General features: G+C 51.8%; 2 protein-coding genes across 4 annotated transcripts in view; one reads left to right on the top strand and one right to left on the bottom strand.

Moving 5' to 3' along the window:
• UBASH3A (ubiquitin associated and SH3 domain containing A) overlaps positions 1-23,896 on the bottom strand; it is a 698,439-nt gene that overhangs the window by 141,970 nt on the left and 532,573 nt on the right. The gene's annotated exons all lie outside the window — the stretch shown is intronic.
• Positions 1-23,896, top strand: part of RECQL4 (RecQ like helicase 4) — a 100,860-nt gene that overhangs the window by 15,291 nt on the left and 61,673 nt on the right. Inside the window, exons 3-4 of the mRNA XM_040422704.1 lie at positions 641-674; positions 9,938-10,032. Coding sequence (XP_040278638.1) covers positions 641-674; positions 9,938-10,032 — 129 coding nt within the window. The remainder of the gene's footprint in view (positions 1-640; positions 675-9,937; positions 10,033-23,896) is intronic.

The raw sequence follows: 23,896 nt of genomic DNA, 5'->3' as shown, positions 1-23,896 counted from the left end.
TCCACTTGATCGCGTAGCCCGGCATCTCCTTCTGTCTCCTTTGTTGAACAGGACCTGTGGTGAGCATTAAATACAGTTACAGGACCTTTGATGACGTCACTCCGGTCATCACATGGTACGTCACATGATCTTTTACCATGGTGATGGATCATGTGATGACCGGAGTGACGTCATCAAAGGTCCTGTAACTGTATTTAATGCTCACCACAGGTCCTGTTCAGCACAGAAGGAGACGGACGAGATGCCGGCAGCGCCAGCAAGTGGATTAAGGTGAGTTAAAAAAAATTCTATTTCTTTTTAACCCCTCCAGCGCTGTTTTACTTTGCATTCTGTATTCATAATGCTATTATTTTCCCTTATAACCATGTTATAAGGGAAAATAATACAATCTACAGAACACCGATCCCAAGCCCGAACTTCTGTGAAGAAGTTCGGGTTTGGGTACCAAACGTGCGATTTTTCTCACGCGCGTGCAAAGCCCATTACAATGTTTTGCACTGGCGCGGAAAAATCGCGGGTGTTCCCGCAACGCACCCGCACATTTTCCCGCAACGCCCGTGTGAAACCAGCCTAAGAGAGAGGTTTCAGGGTGACATGACTGGTGGTCGGCTATAATTTTAATGTTGTCTCTTCTTTGCAGGTAGATGTGGAGCAGTCGTCTGATGAGATGAGGGGTGAGTGGACTAAAGCTAGGATAACATATAATGTATGTATTATATACCTATCACATATTACTGGTGTCTGTATGATCATATATTGTGCCTGTGAATAAAGCAGTGATATGTAGATGAGCTTTCTGAGCAGATGTCAGTGTGGTGAAGCTATAGTACATAGTGTATGTGATATGTAGATGAGCTTTCTGAGCAGATCTCCGTGTGGTGAAGCTATAGTACATAGTGTATATGATATGTAGATGAGCTTTCTGAGCAGATCTCCGTGTGGTGAAGCTATAGTACATAGTGTATATGATATGTAGATGAGCTTTCTGAGCAGATCTCAGTGTGGTGAAGCTATAGTACATAGTGTATATGATATGTAGATGAGCTTTCTGAGCAGATCTCAGTGTGGTGAAGCTATAGTACATAGTGTATATGATATGTAGATCTCAGTGTGGTGAAGCTATAGTACATAGTGTATATGATATGTAGATGAGCTTTCTGAGCAGATCTCCGTGTGGTGAAGCTATAGTACATAGTGTATATGATATGTAGATGAGCTTTCTGAGCAGATCTCAGTGTAGTGAAGCTATAGTACATAGTGTATATGATATGTAGATGAGCTTTCTGAGCAGATGTCAGTGTGGTGAAGCTATAGTACATAGTGTATATGATATGTAGATGAGCTTTCTGAGCAGATGTCAGTGTGGTGAAGCTATAGTACATAGTGTATATGATATGTAGATCTCAGTGTGGTGAAGCTATAGTACATAGTGTATATGATATGTAGATGAGCTTTCTGAGCAGATCTCCGTGTGGTGAAGCTATAGTACATAGTGTATATGATATGTAGATGAGCTTTCTGAGCAGATCTCCGTGTGGTGAAGCTATAGTACATAGTGTATATGATATGTAGATGAGCTTTCTGAGCAGATCTCAGTGTGGTGAAGTTATAGTACATAGTGTATATGATATGTAGATGAGCTTTCTGAGCAGATCTCAGTGTGGTGAAGCTATAGTACATAGTGTATATGATATGTAGATGAGCTTTCTGAGCAGATGTCAGTGTGGTGAAGCTATAGTACATAGTGTATATGATATGTAGATGAGCTTTCTGAGCAGATCTCAGTGTGGTGAAGCTATAGTACATAGTGTATATGATATGTAGATGAGCTTTCTGAGCAGATCTCAGTGTAGTGAAGCTATAGTACATAGTGTATATGATATGTAGATGAGCTTTCTGAGCAGATGTCAGTGTGGTGAAGCTATAGTACATAGTGTATATGATATGTAGATGAGCTTTCTGAGCAGATGTCAGTGTGGTGAAGCTATAGTACATAGTGTATATGATATGTAGATCTCAGTGTGGTGAAGCTATAGTACATAGTGTATATGATATGTAGATGAGCTTTCTGAGCAGATCTCCGTGTGGTGAAGCTATAGTACATAGTGTATATGATATGTAGATGAGCTTTCTGAGCAGATCTCCGTGTGGTGAAGCTATAGTACATAGTGTATTTGATATGTAGATGAGCTTTCTGAGCAGATCTCCGTGTGGTGAAGCTTTAGTACATAGTGTATATGATATGTAGATGAGCTTTCTGAGCAGATCTCCGTGTGGTGAAGCTTTAGTACATAGTGTATATGATATGTAGATGAGCTTTCTGAGCAGATCTCCGTGTGGTGAAGCTTTAGTACATAGTGTATATGATATGTAGATGAGCTTTCTGAGCAGATCTCAGTGTGGTGAAGCTATAGTACATAGTGTATATGATATGTAGATGAGCTTTCTGAGCAGATCTCAGTGTGGTGAAGCTATAGTACATAGTGTATATGATATGTAGATGAGCTTTCTGAGCAGATGTCAGTGTGGTGAAGCTATAGTACATAGTGTATATGATATGTAGATGAGCTTTCTGAGCAGATCTCAGTGTGGTGAAGCTATAGTACATAGTGTATTTGATATGTAGATGAGCTTTCTGAGCAGATCTCAGTGTGGTGAAGCTATAGTACATAGTGTATATGATATGTAGATGAGCTTTCTGAGCAGATCTCAGTGTGGTGAAGCTATAGTACATAGTGTATATGATATGTAGATGAGCTTTCTGAGCAGATCTCAGTGTGGTGAAGTTATAGTACATAGTGTATATGATATGTAGATGAGCTTTCTGAGCAGATCTCAGTGTGGTGAAGCTATAGTACATAGTGTATATGATATGTAGATCTCAGTGTGGTGAAGCTATAGTACATAGTGTATATGATATGTAGATGAGCTTTCTGAGCAGATCTCCGTGTGGTGAAGCTATAGTACATAGTGTATATGATATGTAGATGAGCTTTCTGAGCAGATGTCAGTGTGGTGAAGCTATAGTACATAGTGTATATGATATGTAGATGAGCTTTCTGAGCAGATCTCAGTGTGGTGAAGCTATAGTACATAGTGTATATGATATGTAGATGAGCTTTCTGAGCAGATCTCAGTGTGGTGAAGCTATAGTACATAGTGTATATGATATGTAGATGAGCTTTCTGAGCAGATGTCAGTGTGGTGAAGCTATAGTACATAGTGTATATGATATGTAGATCTCAGTGTGGTGAAGCTATAGTACATAGTGTATATGATATGTAGATGAGCTTTCTGAGCAGATCTCCGTGTGGTGAAGCTATAGTACATAGTGTATATGATATGTAGATGAGCTTTCTGAGCAGATCTCCGTGTGGTGAAGCTTTAGTACATAGTGTATATGATATGTAGATGAGCTTTCTGAGCAGATCTCCGTGTGGTGAAGCTTTAGTACATAGTGTATATGATATGTAGATGAGCTTTCTGAGCAGATCTCAGTGTGGTGAAGCTATAGTACATAGTGTATATGATATGTAGATGAGCTTTCTGAGCAGATCTCAGTGTGGTGAAGCTATAGTACATAGTGTATATGATATGTAGATGAGCTTTCTGAGCAGATGTCAGTGTGGTGAAGCTATAGTACATAGTGTATATGATATGTAGATGAGCTTTCTGAGCAGATCTCAGTGTGGTGAAGCTATAGTACATAGTGTATATGATATGTAGATGAGCTTTCTGAGCAGATCTCAGTGTGGTGAAGCTATAGTACATAGTGTATATGATATGTAGATGAGCTTTCTGAGCAGATCTCAGTGTGGTGAAGCTATAGTACATAGTGTATATGATATGTAGATGAGCTTTCTGAGCAGATCTCAGTGTGGTGAAGTTATAGTACATAGTGTATATGATATGTAGATGAGCTTTCTGAGCAGATCTCAGTGTGGTGAAGCTATAGTACATAGTGTATATGATATGTAGATCTCAGTGTGGTGAAGCTATAGTACATAGTGTATATGATATGTAGATGAGCTTTCTGAGCAGATCTCCGTGTGGTGAAGCTATAGTACATAGTGTATATGATATGTAGATGAGCTTTCTGAGCAGATCTCCGTGTGGTGAAGCTTTAGTACATAGTGTATATGATATGTAGATGAGCTTTCTGAGCAGATCTCAGTGTGGTGAAGCTATAGTACATAGTGTATATGATATGTAGATCTCAGTGTGGTGAAGCTATAGTACATAGTGTATATGATATGTAGATGAGCTTTCTGAGCAGATCTCAGTGTGGTGAAGCTATAGTACATAGTGTATATGATATGTAGATGAGCTTTCTGAGCAGATCTCCGTGTGGTGAAGCTTTAGTACATAGTGTATATGATATGTAGATGCTAGGACACAGCTCTGCCCTCAGCATGTCTAGCCCTGTCAGGCAAGGGGAGGGGGGCGTGTGCAGAGCACAGGGGGTGTTACAGAGCAGTGCTCAAAGGATTCAGCTCCGCCTCCTCGTGCTCCAACTTCTCATTTGCATATTAATAAAATGCAGACTTCTCTGTAGATATTTATCGTACAGACAAAAGAAATGAATAGTTTTAATCAGCATGATGAGCCTGACCGGGCAGTATGTCTGGTTTAATGGGGTTGATCCTGGTGACAGAGCCGCTTTAAATAACCTGAAGACAGTGAGCGTTTCTAAGGTGCAAAATGGGCCACTTTAGAACAGTTTTTCTAATAGAAATGTACAATTTCAATAATTTAAAGTATATTGCAAAAATAGCCAGTTTCACTGCCCCTACACAAGACCAAAAAGAAAGTGAGAGTTACACGTTCAAGTATCTTCACTGGCCAACTGCACCTTGATGGCTACCTTGAGGATCACGGATGGAGTCTGTTATGGAACATGGCAGGCCTCATTGATTAAGAGTGGCCACCCCTCTAGACGTTGAGGAGTGTGAGGCATTCCCATAGTTTGCTTGGCTCTCAGCCCTCTGATGGGTGATGAAGGAGAACAAAATCTGGGAAGAACTAAGGTTTTGAGGCCCACCACAGTCCATGTCATAAGCTGTAGATGTGGGGACGTATGCGTGGTGTTGGGGTATGGTGTCGTTGAGGTGTCATCTCTTTTGGTCCTAGCAGTCTAATATGGTGTCATCTAAGGTGTTTCACATGCATTGGTCCCTGGAGTGAAGAGAGGGAAGGCACAAGAGTACAGTGCTACCCACAATTAGAATTGGCTGAAGCCAAGGTGAGGAAGGCCTCCTAGAATGGGTAGTATGACATGGAAAATGTCAAATCGGCCTGTCTCGGGGTCTTTAACCCCTTCCCGCATCCCCACGTGCATGTACAGTACAGACCAAAAGTTTGGACACACCTTCTTATTCAAAGAGTTTTCTTTATTTTCATGACTATGAAGGCATCAAAACTATGAATTAACACATGTGGAATTATATACATAACAAACAAGTGTGAAACAACTGAAAATATGTCATATTCTAGGTTCTTCAAAGTAGCCACCTTTTGCTTTGATTACTGCTTTGCACACTCTTGGCATTCTCTTGATGAGCTTCAAGAGGTAGTCCCCTGAAATGGTCTTCCAACAGTCTTGAAGGAGTTCCCAGAGATGCTTAGCACTTGTTGGCCCTTTTGCCTTCACTCTGCGGTCCAGCTCACCCCAAACCATCTCGATTGGGTTCAGGTCCGGTGACTGTGGAGGCCAGGTCATCTGGCGCAGCACCCCATCACTCTCCTTCATGGTCAAATAGCCCTTACTTTCAACGTTTTCCCAATTTTTCGGCTGACTGACTGACCTTTATTTCTTAAAGTAATGATGGCCACTCGTTTTTCTTTACTTAGCTGCTTTTTTCTTGCCATAATACAAATTCTAACAGTCTATTCAGTAGGACTATCAGCTGTGTATCCACCTGACTAATCCTCAACGCCACTGATGGTCCCAACCCCATTTATAAGGCAAGAAATCCCACTTATTAAACCTGACAGGGCACACCTGTGAAGTGAAGACCATTTCAGGGGACGACCTCTTGAAGCTCATCAAGAGAATGCCAAGAGTGTGCAAAGCAGTAATCAAAGCAAAAGGTGGCTACTTTGAAGAACCTAGAATATGACATATCGTCAGTTGTTTCACACTTGTTTGTTATGTATATAATTCCACATGTGTTAATTCATAGTTTTGATGCCTTCATAGTCATGAAAATAAAGAAAACTCTTTGATTGATAAGGTGTGTCCAAACTTTTGGTCTCTACTGTATCTGATCGGGTTTCACTGTCAGCGCAGGGAGCGAAGCACTAAAGGTTCAGTGAAGCTGGGGTTGCTAGGCAACCAGTGACGCCGGCGGGAACTGAATCGGAGCACTGACCCGCCCACGATCGCCGTGATTGGTCCAATACTGCAGAGGGACCAATCGCAGCGCATCGGGGCAGGTTAGGGGGGGACTATGTGCTTCTCCTTCTCTGATCGTCACAATTCTTGTCAGGGAAGCGATCCGAGAAGGAGCGAGTGTGAAACGCTGCCTACTTAGTATTACTTACCCAGCAAATTTACCCCTTGTGTGCCAAAACACTGCTTCTGTGCCCCAATCGGTGACACAGATCAGTTCTGTGCCTCATCAAGAGTCTGTCTTCTGTAATCAGTTCTGTGCCTCATCCGCTGCCTCATACATAATTAACCCCTTAAGTACCGATTTGCCCCTCTTCTGTGCCTGTTTTGCCCCAGTCAGTGACAGATTAGTCCTGTCATTATCACCTCATCCAGACACTGGTCACTCCGGCCCGTCCGTCCGTTAAGACAACTGTCCGTCCATCGAGACACCGGTCTCAAGCTCCCAAGTTACATAAAAAATAACTAAAAAATAACCCTGTCACTAGGTGTGCCACCCTCCGGTGTGTATATACTCGTGTCCTGTGCTTGAGTGGCACCATTCTGTAAAATCGAAGTCTCTTATGCCCCATGTGGCTTTGTGCCACCTAATACTGTAATATAATACATTCATTTCTGCCCCAGTAAGGGTATTGGCACTACTCCGTGCCCCTGGCTCATCGCCACCCATCTGTGCCACCTGTGACACCTGTCAGTAATCTCCAAGTGACTCGGGGAGATTTTGTCCCATCCTAAGGGATATACAGGATTTTACTCGCTGTTCTATTTAAAAAGTGACCTTTTTAGTTCCATCCTCCTCAGATGATTGGTCTAATGATGAGCCCCTCGTAGGCGTCCTAGGGGTAGTGCGCAGCCCCCTACAAGGACTCTTCATGGATCCCCGCAGATTACTATGGTGGAACAAAGAAACCTATATGCAGAGCAATTTATTGCCTCCCATCCAGACCGTTATCTCTCAGGGCCCCGCAAATGGACCCCTACTGACACCAACAATACCTTCGTATTGGAACCAAGATCGACCCCTCTTCGCTGTCTTGCCCCGGGCCCGTTTCGAAGCTCTTCTAAGATTCCTACACTTCAGCAATAATAATGAATGCCCACCCCCAAGCGACCCCAGTTATGACAGACTCTTTAACATTAGGCCAGTGGTTGACCACTTCAATTCCAAATTTGGTCAAGTATATACCCCCCAAAAAATGGCTCTCAGTGGATGAATCATTGGTCCACTTCAAAGGCTGATTACATTTCCGCCAGTACCTGCCCAATAAAAGGGCTTTACGAGGGAAAAGATTCCAAAATTGAGCCACCCGAGTGTCCCCCGGTTCTGGGTATAAGTGGGAAGATAGTATGGGATTTAGTCCACCCCCTGCTGGACCACGGATACCATCTTTTACAATAGTGTCCCTCTCCTGAAGTCCTTGCTGCCAGAGGCACATGTGGCACAATTAGAAGAAATCAAAAAGGGCTCCCTAAATCCCTTATAGATCGGACAGTGCGTCGTGGGGAAAGCTGCGCTCTTTGCGGGATGTTCTTGTGTTGACTACCCTCCATGCAGATCAGTCCACCCCACTCCGAGGAACCACCGAGCAGAACATCAAGCCTGTGTGTATCCAGGCTTACAACCAGGTCATGGGCGGAGTGGATCTTTCAGACCCGGCACTACAGCCCTACAGTGCCTCAAGAAAATCTAGGGTGTGGTACAAAGAATTAGCTGTGCACCCAAGTGTCATCCACAGAACAGCTGGTCATGGGGGGGACCTTCTTGGAATTTCAGGAAAAAATAATAATAAAAAAATAGATTTTCGGCGTTCGGGAAGGAGTGGGCGGTTTTTCAGCCAGCAGTGCTTCAAGAATAATACGTGGGCAGCATATCCCTGGAGTACTCCCCCCCCCCCCCCCCCCAGAAAAGGAAATGAGGTTAAAGGGATTAGGAAAGACACCCCTCACTACTGTCAGACCGGCCCCTCTAAACCGGGCCTCAAGTTTATCACCCCCCACTGATATCCATGAAGTCCATTTCATTCATTTCTTAATTAATCCATGGCAAGACCTTTTCAGTTGAGCATTTTTCCATTTGGCAACGCAAAAATAGCTCCCCCCCCCCCCCAATTATTATTATTTTTTTTATAAAAACCTTAAAAATTCCCATTATACCCCTAGATGAATACATTAAAAGGTGTCATTTTATTAAATGAGGCTCTTCTTCAATTTCCTTTTATGTTCTGGCACCCCTAGAGCCTCGTTTTTGCGGTTTTCACTGTTGGGGGGGCCTCAGGGTGTCTTCAAATGCGACATGGTGCCTGAAAATTATTCTAAAAGGAAAAATCTGCAAAAAAGGGACATTTTTAAAAATTCACCTCCATTTTCCATTAATTCTGGTGGAACACTTAAAGGGTTAACAACATTTTGTAAAATCTGTTGTTAATACCTTGAGGGGTGTACAGTCGTGGGCAAAAGTTTTGAGAATGACACAAATATTAGTTTTCACAAAGTTTGCTGCTAAACTGCTTTTAGATCTTTGTTTCAGTTGTTTCTGTGATGTAGTGAAATATAATTACACGCACTTCATACGTTTCAAAGGCTTTTATCGACAATTACATGACATTTATGCAAAGAGTCAGTATTTGCAGTGTTGGCCCTTCTTTTTCAGGACCTCTGCAATCCGACTGCGCATGCTCTCAATCCACTTCTGGGCCAATTCCTGACTGATACAACCCATTCTTTCATCATCACTTCTTGGAGTTTGTCAGAATTAGTGGGTTTTTGTTTGTCCACCCGCCTCTTGAGGATTGACCACAAGTTCTCCATGGGATTAAGATCTGGGGAGTTTCCAGGCCATGGACCCAAAATGTCAACGTTTTGGTCTCCGAGCCACTTAGTTCTCACTTTTGCCTTATGGCACGGTGCTCCATCGTGCTGGAAAATGCATTGTTCTTCACCAAACTGTTGTTGGATTGTTGGAGGAAGTTGCTGTTGGAAGGTGTTTTGGTGCCATTCCTTATTCATGGCTGTGTTTTTGGGCAAAATTGTGAGTGAGCCCACTCCCTTGGATGAGAAGCAACCCCACACATGAATGGTCTCAGGATGCTTTACTGTTGGCAGGACACAGGACTCTTTGGACACTACAGAGCAGCACTCCACCATGACCACCATGGTTCAGGTCGCTACCACTCTGGATCCCGCAGCAGACAGGCAAGGCGGGAGAGGAAGGGGGAGTCCGCAGCAGAGCACACATTAATGGCGGCGCGGCTGTGTCCGAGAGATATTTAAATGTCGTATAGGACTCCAGAGCAGCAAAACATTGGGCCAGTGATGGCAGGGGAGTGGAGCAGTAGTCCAGACACCACCACCAGCAGTTGTAAGGTCGGGGTCACTGGTGACCGGCAGAAGCTCTCGTTATACTTTCCCTCCAGAAGTCCAGTAGACACACTTCCAGTCTGTAACCTGAATCTGTGGGAGCATTCAGTGACTGGTCGTCCACCACGTGACGCTGTGGCCTTTCTGCTACTCGCCGTCGTGTTCTCAACTTGTCTTTTTTGTCTCCAGATCTTTACAGAGAATTCCGAAAACTGAAACAAGGAAAAGTGAGCTTGACATCAGCTGTGTGTGTGACTGAGACCGTGCCCGGGTCTGTTACAGAGGTTAGTGCTGAGACTCCGTTCTGACCATAAGGCAGTACATCGGGCACATTCGGTGTGGTTGGGGGTGGTAGGACTGTGCCCAGGGCTGTTACAGAGGTTAGTACTGAGACTCCGTTCTGACCATAAGGCAGTACATCGGGCACATCCGGTGTGGTTGGGGGTGGTAGGACTGTGCCCGGGGCTGTTACAGGGGTTAGTGCTGAGACTCCGTTCTGACCATAAGGCAGTACATCGGGCACATTCGGTGTGGTTGGGGGTGGTAGGACTGTGCCCGGGGCTGTTACAGAGGTTAGTACTGAGACTGCGTTCTGACCATAAGGCAGTACATCGGGCACATCCGGTGTGGTTGGGGGTGGTAGGACTGTGCCCGGGGCTGTTACAGGGGTTAGTGCTGAGACTCCGTTCTGACCATAAGGCAGTACATCGGGCACATCCGGTGTGGTTGGGGGTGGTAGGACTGTGCCCGGGGCTGTTACAGAGGTTAGTTCTGAGACTCCGTTCTGACCATAAGGCAGTACATCGGGCACATCCGGTGTGGTTGGGGGTGGTAGGACCGTGCCTGGGTCTGTTACAGAGGTTAGTGCTGAGACTCCGTTCTGACCATAAGGCAGTACATCGGGCACATTCGGTGTGGTTGGGGGTGGTAGGACTGTGCCCGGGGCTGTTACAGAGGTTAGTGCTGAGACTGTGTTCTGACCATAAGGCAGTACATCGGGCACATCCGGTGTGGTTGGGGGTGGTAGGACTGTGCCCGGGGCTGTTACAGAGGTTAGTACTGAGACTCCGTTCTGACCATAAGGCAGTACATCGGGCACATCCGGTGTGGTTGGGGGTGGTAGGACTGTGCCCGGGGCTGTTACAGGGGTTAGTGCTGAGACTGCGTTCTGACCATAAGGCAGTACATCGGGCACATCCGGTGTGGTTGGGGGTGGTAGGACTGTGCCCGGGGCTGTTACAGAGGTTAGTACTGAGACTCCGTTCTGACCATAAGGCAGTACATCGGGCACATCCGGTGTGGTTGGGGGTGGTAGGACTGTGCCCGGGGCTGTTACAGGGGTTAGTGCTGAGACTGCGTTCTGACCATAAGGCAGTACATCGGGCACATCCGGTGTGGTTGGGGGTGGTAGGACTGTGCCCGCGGCTGTTACAGAGGTTAGTGCTGAGACTGCGTTCTGACCATAAGGCAGTACATCGGGCACATCCGGTGTGGTTGGGGGTGGTAGGACTGTGCCCGGGGCTGTTACAGGGGTTAGTGCTGAGACTGCGTTCTGACCATAAGGCAGTACATCGGGCACATCCGGTGTGGTTGGGGGTGGTAGGACTGTGCCCGGGGCTGTTACAGAGGTTAGTGCTGAGACTGCGTTCTGACCATAAGGCAGTACATCGGGCACATCCGGTGTGGTTGGGGGTGGTAGGACTGTGCCCGGGTCTGTTACAGAGGTTAGTGCTGAGACTGCGTTCTGACCATAAGGCAGTACATCGGGCACATCCGGTGTGGTTGGGGGTGGTAGGACTGTGCCCGGGGCTGTTACAGAGGTTAGTGCTGAGACTGCGTTCTGACCATAAGGCAGTACATCGGGCACATCCGGTGTGGTTGGGGGTGGTAGGACTGTGCCCGGGTCTGTTACAGAGGTTAGTGCTGAGACTGCGTTCTGACCATAAGGCAGTACATCGGGCACATCCGGTGTGGTTGGGGGTGGTAGGACTGTGCCCGGGTCTGTTACAGAGGTTAGTTCTGAGACTCCGTTCTGACCATAAGGCAGTACATCGGGCACATCCGGTGTGGTTGGGGGTGGTAGGACCGTGCCCGGGGCTGTTACAGGGGTTAGTGCTGAGACTCCGTTCTGACCATAAGGCAGTACATCGGGCACATCCGGTGTGGTTGGGGGTGGTAGGACTGTGCCCGGGGCTGTTACAGAGGTTAGTTCTGAGACTCCGTTCTGACCATAAGGCAGTACATCGGGCACATCCGGTGTGGTTGGGGGTGGTAGGACCGTGCCTGGGTCTGTTACAGAGGTTAGTGCTGAGACTCCGTTCTGACCATAAGGCAGTACATCGGGCACATTCGGTGTGGTTGGGGGTGGTAGGACTGTGCCCGGGGCTGTTACAGAGGTTAGTGCTGAGACTGTGTTCTGACCATAAGGCAGTACATCGGGCACATCCGGTGTGGTTGGGGGTGGTAGGACTGTGCCCGGGGCTGTTACAGAGGTTAGTACTGAGACTCCGTTCTGACCATAAGGCAGTACATCGGGCACATCCGGTGTGGTTGGGGGTGGTAGGACTGTGCCCGGGGCTGTTACAGGGGTTAGTGCTGAGACTGCGTTCTGACCATAAGGCAGTACATCGGGCACATCCGGTGTGGTTGGGGGTGGTAGGACTGTGCCCGGGGCTGTTACAGAGGTTAGTACTGAGACTCCGTTCTGACCATAAGGCAGTACATCGGGCACATCCGGTGTGGTTGGGGGTGGTAGGACTGTGCCCGGGGCTGTTACAGGGGTTAGTGCTGAGACTGCGTTCTGACCATAAGGCAGTACATCGGGCACATCCGGTGTGGTTGGGGGTGGTAGGACTGTGCCCGGGGCTGTTACAGGGGTTAGTGCTGAGACTGCGTTCTGACCATAAGGCAGTACATCGGGCACATCCGGTGTGGTTGGGGGTGGTAGGACTGTGCCCGGGTCTGTTACAGAGGTTAGTGCTGAGACTGCGTTCTGACCATAAGGCAGTACATCGGGCACATCCGGTGTGGTTGGGGGTGGTAGGACTGTGCCCGGGTCTGTTACAGAGGTTAGTGCTGAGACTCCGTTCTGACCATAAGGCAGTACATCGGGCACATCCGGTGTGGTTGGGGGTGGTAGGACTGTGCCCGCGGCTGTTACAGAGGTTAGTGCTGAGACTGCGTTCTGACCATAAGGCAGTACATCGGGCACATCCGGTGTGGTTGGGGGTGGTAGGACTGTGCCCGGGGCTGTTACAGAGGTTAGTGCTGAGACTGCGTTCTGACCATAAGGCAGTACATCGGGCACATCCGGTGTGGTTGGGGGTGGTAGGACTGTGCCCGGGTCTGTTACAGAGGTTAGTACTGAGACTGCGTTCTGACCATAAGGCAGTACATCGGGCACATCCGGTGTGGTTGGGGGTGGTAGGACTGTGCCCGGGTCTGTTACAGGGGTTAGTGCTGAGACTGCGTTCTGACCATAAGGCAGTACATCGGGCACATCCGGTGTGGTTGGGGGTGGTAGGACTGTGCCCGGGGCTGTTACAGAGGTTAGTGCTGAGACTGCGTTCTGACCATAAGGCAGTACATCGGGCCCATCCGGTGTGGTTGGGGGTGGTAGGACTGTGCCCGGGGCTGTTACAGAGGTTAGTGCTGAGACTGTGTTCTGACCATAAGGCAGTACATCGGGCACATCCGGTGTGGTTGGGGGTGGTAGGACTGTGCCCGGGGCTGTTACAGAGGTTAGTGCTGAGACTGTGTTCTGACCATAAGGCAGTACATCGGGCACATCCGGTGTGGTTGGGGGTGGTAGGACTGTGCCCGGGGCTGTTACAGAGGTTAGTGCTGAGACTCCGTTCTGACCATAAGGCAGTACATCGGGCACATCCGGTGTGGTTGGGGGTGGTAGGACCGTGCCCGGGGCTGTTACAGAGGTTAGTGCTGAGACTGTGTTCTGACCATAAGGCAGTACATCGGGCACATCCGGTGTGGTTGGGGGTGGTATGACCGTGCCCGGGGCTGTTACAGAGGTTAGTGCTGAGACTCCGTTCTGACCATAAGACAGTACATCGGGCACATCCGGTGTGGTTGGGGGTGGTAGGACTGTGCCCGGGGCTGTTACAGAGGTTAGTGCTGAGACTGTGTTCTGACCATAAGGCAGTACATCGGGCACATCCGGTGTGGTTGGGGGTGGTAGGACTGTGCCCGGGGCTGTTACAGAGGTTAGTGCTGAGACTCCGTTCTGACCATAAGGCAGTACATCGGGCACATTCGGTGTGGTTGGGGGTGGTAGGACTGTGCCCGGGGCTGTTACAGAGGTTAGTGCTGAGACTGTGTTCTGACCATAAGGCAGTACATCGGGCACATCCGGTGTGGTTGGGGGTGGTAGGACTGTGCCCGGGGCTGTTACAGAGGTTAGTACTGAGACTCCGTTCTGACCATAAGGCAGTACATCGGGCACATCCGGTGTGGTTGGGGGTGGTAGGACTGTGCCCGGGGCTGTTACAGGGGTTAGTGCTGAGACTGCGTTCTGACCATAAGGCAGTACATCGGGCACATCCGGTGTGGTTGGGGGTGGTAGGACTGTGCCCGGGGCTGTTACAGAGGTTAGTACTGAGACTCCGTTCTGACCATAAGGCAGTACATCGGGCACATCCGGTGTGGTTGGGGGTGGTAGGACTGTGCCCGGGGCTGTTACAGGGGTTAGTGCTGAGACTGCGTTCTGACCATAAGGCAGTACATCGGGCACATCCGGTGTGGTTGGGGGTGGTAGGACTGTGCCCGCGGCTGTTACAGAGGTTAGTGCTGAGACTGCGTTCTGACCATAAGGCAGTACATCGGGCACATCCGGTGTGGTTGGGGGTGGTAGGACTGTGCCCGGGGCTGTTACAGGGGTTAGTGCTGAGACTGCGTTCTGACCATAAGGCAGTACATCGGGCACATCCGGTGTGGTTGGGGGTGGTAGGACTGTGCCCGGGGCTGTTACAGAGGTTAGTGCTGAGACTGCGTTCTGACCATAAGGCAGTACATCGGGCACATCCGGTGTGGTTGGGGGTGGTAGGACTGTGCCCGGGTCTGTTACAGAGGTTAGTGCTGAGACTGCGTTCTGACCATAAGGCAGTACATCGGGCACATCCGGTGTGGTTGGGGGTGGTAGGACTGTGCCCGGGGCTGTTACAGAGGTTAGTGCTGAGACTGCGTTCTGACCATAAGGCAGTACATCGGGCACATCCGGTGTGGTTGGGGGTGGTAGGACTGTGCCCGGGTCTGTTACAGAGGTTAGTGCTGAGACTGCGTTCTGACCATAAGGCAGTACATCGGGCACATCCGGTGTGGTTGGGGGTGGTAGGACTGTGCCCGGGTCTGTTACAGAGGTTAGTTCTGAGACTCCGTTCTGACCATAAGGCAGTACATCGGGCACATCCGGTGTGGTTGGGGGTGGTAGGACCGTGCCCGGGGCTGTTACAGGGGTTAGTGCTGAGACTCCGTTCTGACCATAAGGCAGTACATCGGGCACATCCGGTGTGGTTGGGGGTGGTAGGACTGTGCCCGGGGCTGTTACAGAGGTTAGTTCTGAGACTCCGTTCTGACCATAAGGCAGTACATCGGGCACATCCGGTGTGGTTGGGGGTGGTAGGACCGTGCCTGGGTCTGTTACAGAGGTTAGTGCTGAGACTCCGTTCTGACCATAAGGCAGTACATCGGGCACATTCGGTGTGGTTGGGGGTGGTAGGACTGTGCCCGGGGCTGTTACAGAGGTTAGTGCTGAGACTGTGTTCTGACCATAAGGCAGTACATCGGGCACATCCGGTGTGGTTGGGGGTGGTAGGACTGTGCCCGGGGCTGTTACAGAGGTTAGTACTGAGACTCCGTTCTGACCATAAGGCAGTACATCGGGCACATCCGGTGTGGTTGGGGGTGGTAGGACTGTGCCCGGGGCTGTTACAGGGGTTAGTGCTGAGACTCCGTTCTGACCATAAGGCAGTACATCGGGCACATCCGGTGTGGTTGGGGGTGGTAGGACTGTGCCCGGGGCTGTTACAGAGGTTAGTACTGAGACTCCGTTCTGACCATAAGGCAGTACATCGGGCACATCCGGTGTGGTTGGGGGTGGTAGGACTGTGCCCGGGGCTGTTACAGGGGTTAGTGCTGAGACTGCGTTCTGACCATAAGGCAGTACATCGGGCACATCCGGTGTGGTTGGGGGTGGTAGGACTGTGCCCGGGGCTGTTACAGAGGTTAGTGCTGAGACTGCGTTCTGACCATAAGGCAGTACATCGGGCACATCCGGTGTGGTTGGGGGTGGTAGGACTGTGCCCGGGTCTGTTACAGAGGTTAGTGCTGAGACTGCGTTCTGACCATAAGGCAGTACATCGGGCACATCCGGTGTGGTTGGGGGTGGTAGGACTGTGCCCGGGTCTGTTACAGAGGTTAGTGCTGAGACTCCGTTCTGACCATAAGGCAGTACATCGGGCACATCCGGTGTGGTTGGGGGTGGTAGGACTGTGCCCGCGGCTGTTACAGAGGTTAGTGCTGAGACTGCGTTCTGACCATAAGGCAGTACATCGGGCACATCCGGTGTGGTTGGGGGTGGTAGGACTGTGCCCGGGGCTGTTACAGAGGTTAGTGCTGAGACTGCGTTCTGACCATAAGGCAGTACATCGGGCACATCCGGTGTGGTTGGGGGTGGTAGGACTGTGCCCGGGTCTGTTACAGAGGTTAGTACTGAGACTGCGTTCTGACCATAAGGCAGTACATCGGGCACATCCGGTGTGGTTGGGGGTGGTAGGACTGTGCCCGGGTCTGTTACAGGGGTTAGTGCTGAGACTGCGTTCTGACCATAAGGCAGTACATCGGGCACATCCGGTGTGGTTGGGGGTGGTAGGACTGTGCCCGGGGCTGTTACAGAGGTTAGTGCTGAGACTGCGTTCTGACCATAAGGCAGTACATCGGGCCCATCCGGTGTGGTTGGGGGTGGTAGGACTGTGCCCGGGGCTGTTACAGAGGTTAGTGCTGAGACTGTGTTCTGACCATAAGGCAGTACATCGGGCACATCCGGTGTGGTTGGGGGTGGTAGGACTGTGCCCGGGGCTGTTACAGAGGTTAGTGCTGAGACTGTGTTCTGACCATAAGGCAGTACATCGGGCACATCCGGTGTGGTTGGGGGTGGTAGGACTGTGCCCGGGGCTGTTACAGAGGTTAGTGCTGAGACTCCGTTCTGACCATAAGGCAGTACATCGGGCACATCCGGTGTGGTTGGGGGTGGTAGGACCGTGCCCGGGGCTGTTACAGAGGTTAGTGCTGAGACTGTGTTCTGACCATAAGGCAGTACATCGGGCACATCCGGTGTGGTTGGGGGTGGTATGACCGTGCCCGGGGCTGTTACAGAGGTTAGTGCTGAGACTCCGTTCTGACCATAAGACAGTACATCGGGCACATCCGGTGTGGTTGGGGGTGGTAGGACTGTGCCCGGGGCTGTTACAGAGGTTAGTGCTGAGACTGTGTTCTGACCATAAGGCAGTACATCGGGCACATCCGGTGTGGTTGGGGGTGGTAGGACTGTGCCCGGGGCTGTTACAGAGGTTAGTGCTGAGACTCCGTTCTGACCATAAGGCAGTACATCGGGCACATCCGGTGTGGTTGGGGGTGGTAGGACTGTGCCCGGGGCTGTTACAGGGGTTAGTGCTGAGACTGTGTTCTGACCATAAGGCAGTACATCGGGCACATCCGGTGTGGTTGGGGGTGGTAGGACTGTGCCCGGGGCTGTTACAGAGGTTAGTGCTGAGACTCCGTTCTGACCATAAGGCAGTACATCGGGCACATCCGGTGTGGTTGGGGGTGGTAGGACTGTGCCCGGGTCTGTTACAGAGGTTAGTGCTGAGACTGTGTTCTGACCATAAGGCAGTACATCGGGCACATCCGGTGTGGTTGGGGGTGGTAGGACTGTGCCCGGGGCTGTTACAGAGGTTAGTGCTGAGACTCCGTTCTGACCATAAGGCAGTACATCGGGCACATCCGGTGTGGTTGGGGGTGGTAGGACTGTGCCCGGGTCTGTTACAGAGGTTAGTGCTGAGACTGCGTTCTGACCATAAGGCAGTACATCGGGCACATCCGGTGTGGTTGGGGGTGGTAGGACTGTGCCCGGGGCTGTTACAGGGGTTAGTGCTGAGACTCCGTTCTGACCATAAGGCAGTACATCGGGCACATCCGGTGTGGTTGGGGGTGGTAGGACTGTGCCCGGGTCTGTTACAGAGGTTAGTGCTGAGACTGCGTTCTGACCATAAGGCAGTACATCGGGCACATCCGGTGTGGTTGGGGGTGGTAGGACTGTGCCCGGGGCTGTTACAGGGGTTAGTGCTGAGACTCCGTTCTGACCATAAGGCAGTACATCGGGCACATCCGGTGTGGTTGGGGGTGGTAGGACTGTGCCCGGGGCTGTTACAGAGGTTAGTGCTGAGACTCCGTTCTGACCATAAGGCAGTACATCGGGCACATCCGGTGTGGTTGGGGGTGGTAGGACTGTGCCCGGGGCTGTTACAGAGGTTAGTGCTGAGACTGCGTTCTGACCATAAGGCAGTACATCGGGCACATCCGGTGTGGTTGGGGGTGGTAGGACTGTGCCCGGGGCTGTTACAGGGGTTAGTGCTGAGACTCCGTTCTGACCATAAGGCAGTACATCGGGCACATCCGGTGTGGTTGGGGGTGGTAGGACTGTGCCCGGGGCTGTTACAGAGGTTAGTGCTGAGACTCCGTTCTGACCATAAGGCAGTACATCGGGCACATCCGGTGTGGTTGGGGGTGGTAGGACTGTGCCCGGGTCTGTTACAGAGGTTAGTGCTGAGACTGCGTTCTGACCATAAGGCAGTACATCGGGCACATCCGGTGTGGTTGGGGGTGGTAGGACTGTGCCCGGGGCTGTTACAGGGGTTAGTGCTGAGACTGCGTTCTGACCATAAGGCAGTACATCGGGCACATCCGGTGTGGTTGGGGGTGGTAGGACTGTGCCCGGGTCTGTTACAGAGGTTAATGCTGAGACTGTGTTCTGACCATAAGGCAGTACATCGGGCACATCCGGTGTGGTTGGGGGTGGTAGGACTGTGCCCGGGGCTGTTACAGAGGTTAGTGCTGAGACTGCGTTCTGACCATAAGGCAGTACATCGGGCACATCCGGTGTGGTTGGGGGTGGTAGGACTGTGCCCGGGGCTGTTACAGAGGTTAGTGCTGAGACTGTGTTCTGACCATAAGGCAGTACATCGGGCACATCCGGTGTGGTTGGGGGTGGTAGGACCGTGCCCGGGGCTGTTACAGAGGTTAGTGCTGAGACTCCGTTCTGACCATAAGACAGTACATCGGGCACATCCGGTGTGGTTGGGGGTGGTAGGACTGTGCCCGGGGCTGTTACAGGGGTTAGTGCTGAGACTGCGTTCTGACCATAAGGCAGTACATCGGGCACATCCGGTGTGGTTGGGGGTGGTAGGACTGTGCCCGGGGCTGTTACAGAGGTTAGTGCTGAGACTGCGTTCTGACCATAAGGCAGTACATCGGGCACATCCGGTGTGGTTGGGGGTGGTAGGACTGTGCCCGGGTCTGTTACAGAGGTTAGTGCTGAGACTGTGTTCTGACCATAAGGCAGTACATCGGGCACATCCGGTGTGGTTGGGGGTGGTAGGACTGTGCCCGGGGCTGTTACAGGGGTTAGTACTGAGACTCCGTTCTGACCATAAGGCAGTACATCGGGCACATCCGGTGTGGTTGGGGGTGGTAGGACTGTGCCCGGGGCTGTTACAGAGGTTAGTGCTGAGACTGTGTTCTGACCATAAGGCAGTACATCGGGCACATCCGGTGTGGTTGGGGGTGGTAGGACCGTGCCCGGGGCTGTTACAGAGGTTAGTGCTGAGACTCCGTTCTGACCATAAGGCAGTACATCGGGCACATCCGGTGTGGTTGGAGGTGGTAGGACTGTGCCCGGGGCTGTTACAGAGGTTAGTGCTGAGACTGTGTTCTGACCATAAGGCAGTACATCGGGCACATCCGGTGTGGTTGGGGGTGGTAGGACTGTGCCCGGGGCTGTTACAGAGGTTAGTGCTGAGACTGCGTTCTGACCATAAGGCAGTACATCGGGCACATCCGGTGTGGTTGGGGGTGGTAGGACTGTGCCCGGGGCTGTTACAGAGGTTAGTGCTGAGACTGCGTTCTGACCATAAGGCAGTACATCGGGCACATCCGGTGTGGTTGGGGGTGGTAGGACCGTGCCCGGGGCTGTTACAGAGGTTAGTGCTGAGACTGCGTTCTGACCATAAGGCAGTACATCGGGCACATCCGGTGTGGTTGGGGGTGGTAGGACCGTGCCCGGGGCTGTTACAGAGGTTAGTTCTGAGACTCCGTTCTGACCATAAGGCAGTACATCGGGCACATCCGGTGTGGTTGGGGGTGGTAGGACTGTGCCCGGGGCTGTTACAGAGGTTAGTGCTGAGACTGCGTTCTGACCATAAGGCAGTACATCGGGCACATCCGGTGTGGTTGAGGGTGGTAGGACCGTGCCCGGGGCTGTTACAGAGGTTAGTGCTGAGACTGCGTTCTGACCATAAGGCAGTACATCGGGCACATCCGGTGTGGTTGGGGGTGGTAGGACCGTGCCCGGGTCTGTTACAGGGGTTAGTGCTGAGACTGCGTTCTGACCATAAGGCAGTACATCGGGCACATCCGGTGTGGTTGGGGGTGGTAGGACCGTGCCCGGGTCTGTTACAGAGGTTAGTGCTGAGACTCCGTTCTGACCATAAGGCAGTACATCGGGCACATCCGGTGTGGTTGGGGGTGGTAGGACCGTGCCCGGGTCTGTTACAGAGGTTAGTGCTGAGACTGCGTTCTGACCATAAGGCAGTACATCGGGCACATCCGGTGTGGTTGGGGGTGGTAGGACTGTGCCCGGGGCTGTTACAGGGGTTAGTACTGAGACTGTGTTCTGACCATAAGGCAGTACATCTGGCACATCCGGTGTGGTTGGGGGTGGTAGGACTGTGCCCGGGGCTGTTACAGAGGTTAGTGCTGAGACTCCGTTCTGGCCATAAGGCAGTACATCGGGCACATCCGGTGTGGTTGGGGGTGGTAGGACCGTGCCCGGGGCTGTTACAGAGGTTAGTGCTGAGACTGCGTTCTGACCATAAGGCAGTACATCGGGCACATCCGGTGTGGTTGGGGGTGACAGGACCGTGCCCGGGGCTGTTACAGAGGTTAGTGCTGAGACTCCGTTCTGACCATAAGGCAGTACATCGGGCACATCCGGTGTGGTTGGGGGTGGTAGGACTGTGCCCGGGGCTGTTACAGAGGTTAGTGCTGAGACTGTGTTCTGACCATAAGGCAGTACATCGGGCACATCCGGTGTGGTTGGGGGTGGTAGGACTGTGCCCGGGGCTGTTACAGAGGTTAGTGCTGAGACTCCGTTCTGACCATAAGGCAGTACATCGGGCACATCCGGTGTGGTTGGGGGTGGTAGGACTGTGCCCGGGGCTGTTACAGAGGTTAGTGCTGAGACTGCGTTCTGACCATAAGGCAGTACATCGGGCACATCCGGTGTGGTTGGGGGTGGTAGGACTGTGCCCGGGGCTGTTACAGGGGTTAGTGCTGAGACTGCGTTCTGACCATAAGGCAGTACATCGGGCACATCCGGTGTGGTTGGGGGTGGTAGGACTGTGCCCGGGTCTGTTACAGAGGTTAGTGCTGAGACTGTGTTCTGACCATAAGGCAGTACATCGGGCACATCCGGTGTGGTTGGGGGTGGTAGGACCGTGCCCGGGGCTGTTACAGAGGTTAGTGCTGAGACTGCGTTCTGACCATAAGGCAGTACATCGGGCACATCCGGTGTGGTTGGGGGTGGTAGGACTGTGCCCGGGGCTGTTACAGAGGTTAGTGCTGAGACTGCGTTCTGACCATAAGGCAGTACATCGGGCACATCCGGTGTGGTTGGGGGTGGTAGGACTGTGCCCGGGTCTGTTACAGAGGTTAGTGCTGAGACTGTGTTCTGACCATAAGGCAGTACATCGGGCACATCCGGTGTGGTTGGGGGTGGTAGGACTGTGCCCGGGGCTGTTACAGAGGTTAGTGCTGAGACTGTGTTCTGACCATAAGGCAGTACATCGGGCACATTCGGTGTGGTTGGGGGTGGTAGGACTGTGCCCGGGGCTGTTACAGAGGTTAGTGCTGAGACTGCGTTCTGACCATAAGGCAGTACATCGGGCACATCCGGTGTGGTTGGGGGTGGTAGGACTGTGCCCGGGGCTGTTACAGAGGTTAGTGCTGAGACTGCGTTCTGACCATAAGGCAGTACATCGGGCACATCCGGTGTGGTTGGGGGTGGTAGGACTGTGCCCGGGGCTGTTACAGAGGTTAGTGCTGAGACTGCGTTCTGACCATAAGGCAGTACATCGGGCACATCCGGTGTGGTTGGGGGTGGTAGGACTGTGCCCGGGTCTGTTACAGAGGTTAGTGCTGAGACTGTGTTCTGACCATAAGGCAGTACATCGGGCACATCCGGTGTGGTTGGGGGTGGTAGGACTGTGCCCGGGGCTGTTACAGGGGTTAGTACTGAGACTCCGTTCTGACCATAAGGCAGTACATCGGGCACATCCGGTGTGGTTGGGGGTGGTAGGACTGTGCCCGGGGCTGTTACAGAGGTTAGTGCTGAGACTGTGTTCTGACCATAAGGCAGTACATCGGGCACATCCGGTGTGGTTGGGGGTGGTAGGACCGTGCCCGGGGCTGTTACAGAGGTTAGTGCTGAGACTCCGTTCTGACCATAAGGCAGTACATCGGGCACATCCGGTGTGGTTGGAGGTGGTAGGACTGTGCCCGGGGCTGTTACAGAGGTTAGTGCTGAGACTATGTTCTGACCATAAGGCAGTACATCGGGCACATCCGGTGTGGTTGGGGGTGGTAGGACTGTGCCCGGGGCTGTTACAGAGGTTAGTGCTGAGACTCCGTTTTGACCATAAGGCAGTACATCGGGCACATCCGGTGTGGTTGGGGGTGGTAGGACCGTGCCCGGGGCTGTTACAGAGGTTAGTGCTGAGACTGCGTTCTGACCATAAGGCAGTACATCGGGCACATCCGGTGTGGTTGGGGGTGGTAGGACCGTGCCCGGGTCTGTTACAGGGGTTAGTGCTGAGACTGCGTTCTGACCATAAGGCAGTACATCGGGCACATCCGGTGTGGTTGGGGGTGGTAGGACTGTGCCCTGGTCTGTTACAGAGGTTAGTGCTGAGACTCCGTTCTGACCATAAGGCAGTACATCGGGCACATCCGGTGTGGTTGGGGGTGGTAGGACTGTGCCCGGGGCTGTTACAGAGGTTAGTGCTGAGACTGCGTTCTGACCATAAGGCAGTACATCGGGCACATCCGGTGTGGTTGGGGGTGGTAGGACTGTGCCCGGGGCTGTTACAGAGGTTAGTGCTGAGACTGCGTTCTGACCATAAGGCAGTACATCGGGCACATCCGGTGTGGTTGGGGGTGGTAGGACCGTGCCCGGGGCTGTTACAGAGGTTAGTGCTGAGACTGCGTTCTGACCATAAGGCAGTACATCGGGCACATCCGGTGTGGTTGGGGGTGGTAGGACCGTGCCCGGGGCTGTTACAGAGGTTAGTTCTGAGACTCCGTTCTGACCATAAGGCAGTACATCGGGCACATCCGGTGTGGTTGGGGGTGGTAGGACTGTGCCCGGGGCTGTTACAGAGGTTAGTGCTGAGACTCCGTTTTGACCATAAGGCAGTACATCGGGCACATCCGGTGTGGTTGGGGGTGGTAGGACTGTGTCCCCGGGGCTGTTACAGAGGTTAGTGCTGAGACTGCGTTCTGACCATAAGGCAGTACATCGGGCACATCCGGTGTGGTTGGGGGTGGTAGGACCGTGCCCGGGTCTGTTACAGGGGTTAGTGCTGAGACTGCGTTCTGACCATAAGGCAGTACATCGGGCACATCCGGTGTGGTTGGGGGTGGTAGGACCGTGCCCGGGTCTGTTACAGAGGTTAGTGCTGAGACTCCGTTCTGACCATAAGGCAGTACATCGGGCACATCCGGTGTGGTTGGGGGTGGTAGGACCGTGCCCGGGTCTGTTACAGAGGTTAGTGCTGAGACTGCGTTCTGACCATAAGGCAGTAC

This window comes from Bufo bufo, chromosome 3 (genome assembly GCF_905171765.1).
Source record: "Bufo bufo chromosome 3, aBufBuf1.1, whole genome shotgun sequence".
Classification (NCBI taxonomy): Eukaryota; Metazoa; Chordata; class Amphibia; order Anura; family Bufonidae; genus Bufo; species Bufo bufo.
The sequence above is the reverse complement of the archived record's forward strand: the minus strand, read 5'-3'. Positions and strand labels throughout refer to the sequence as shown.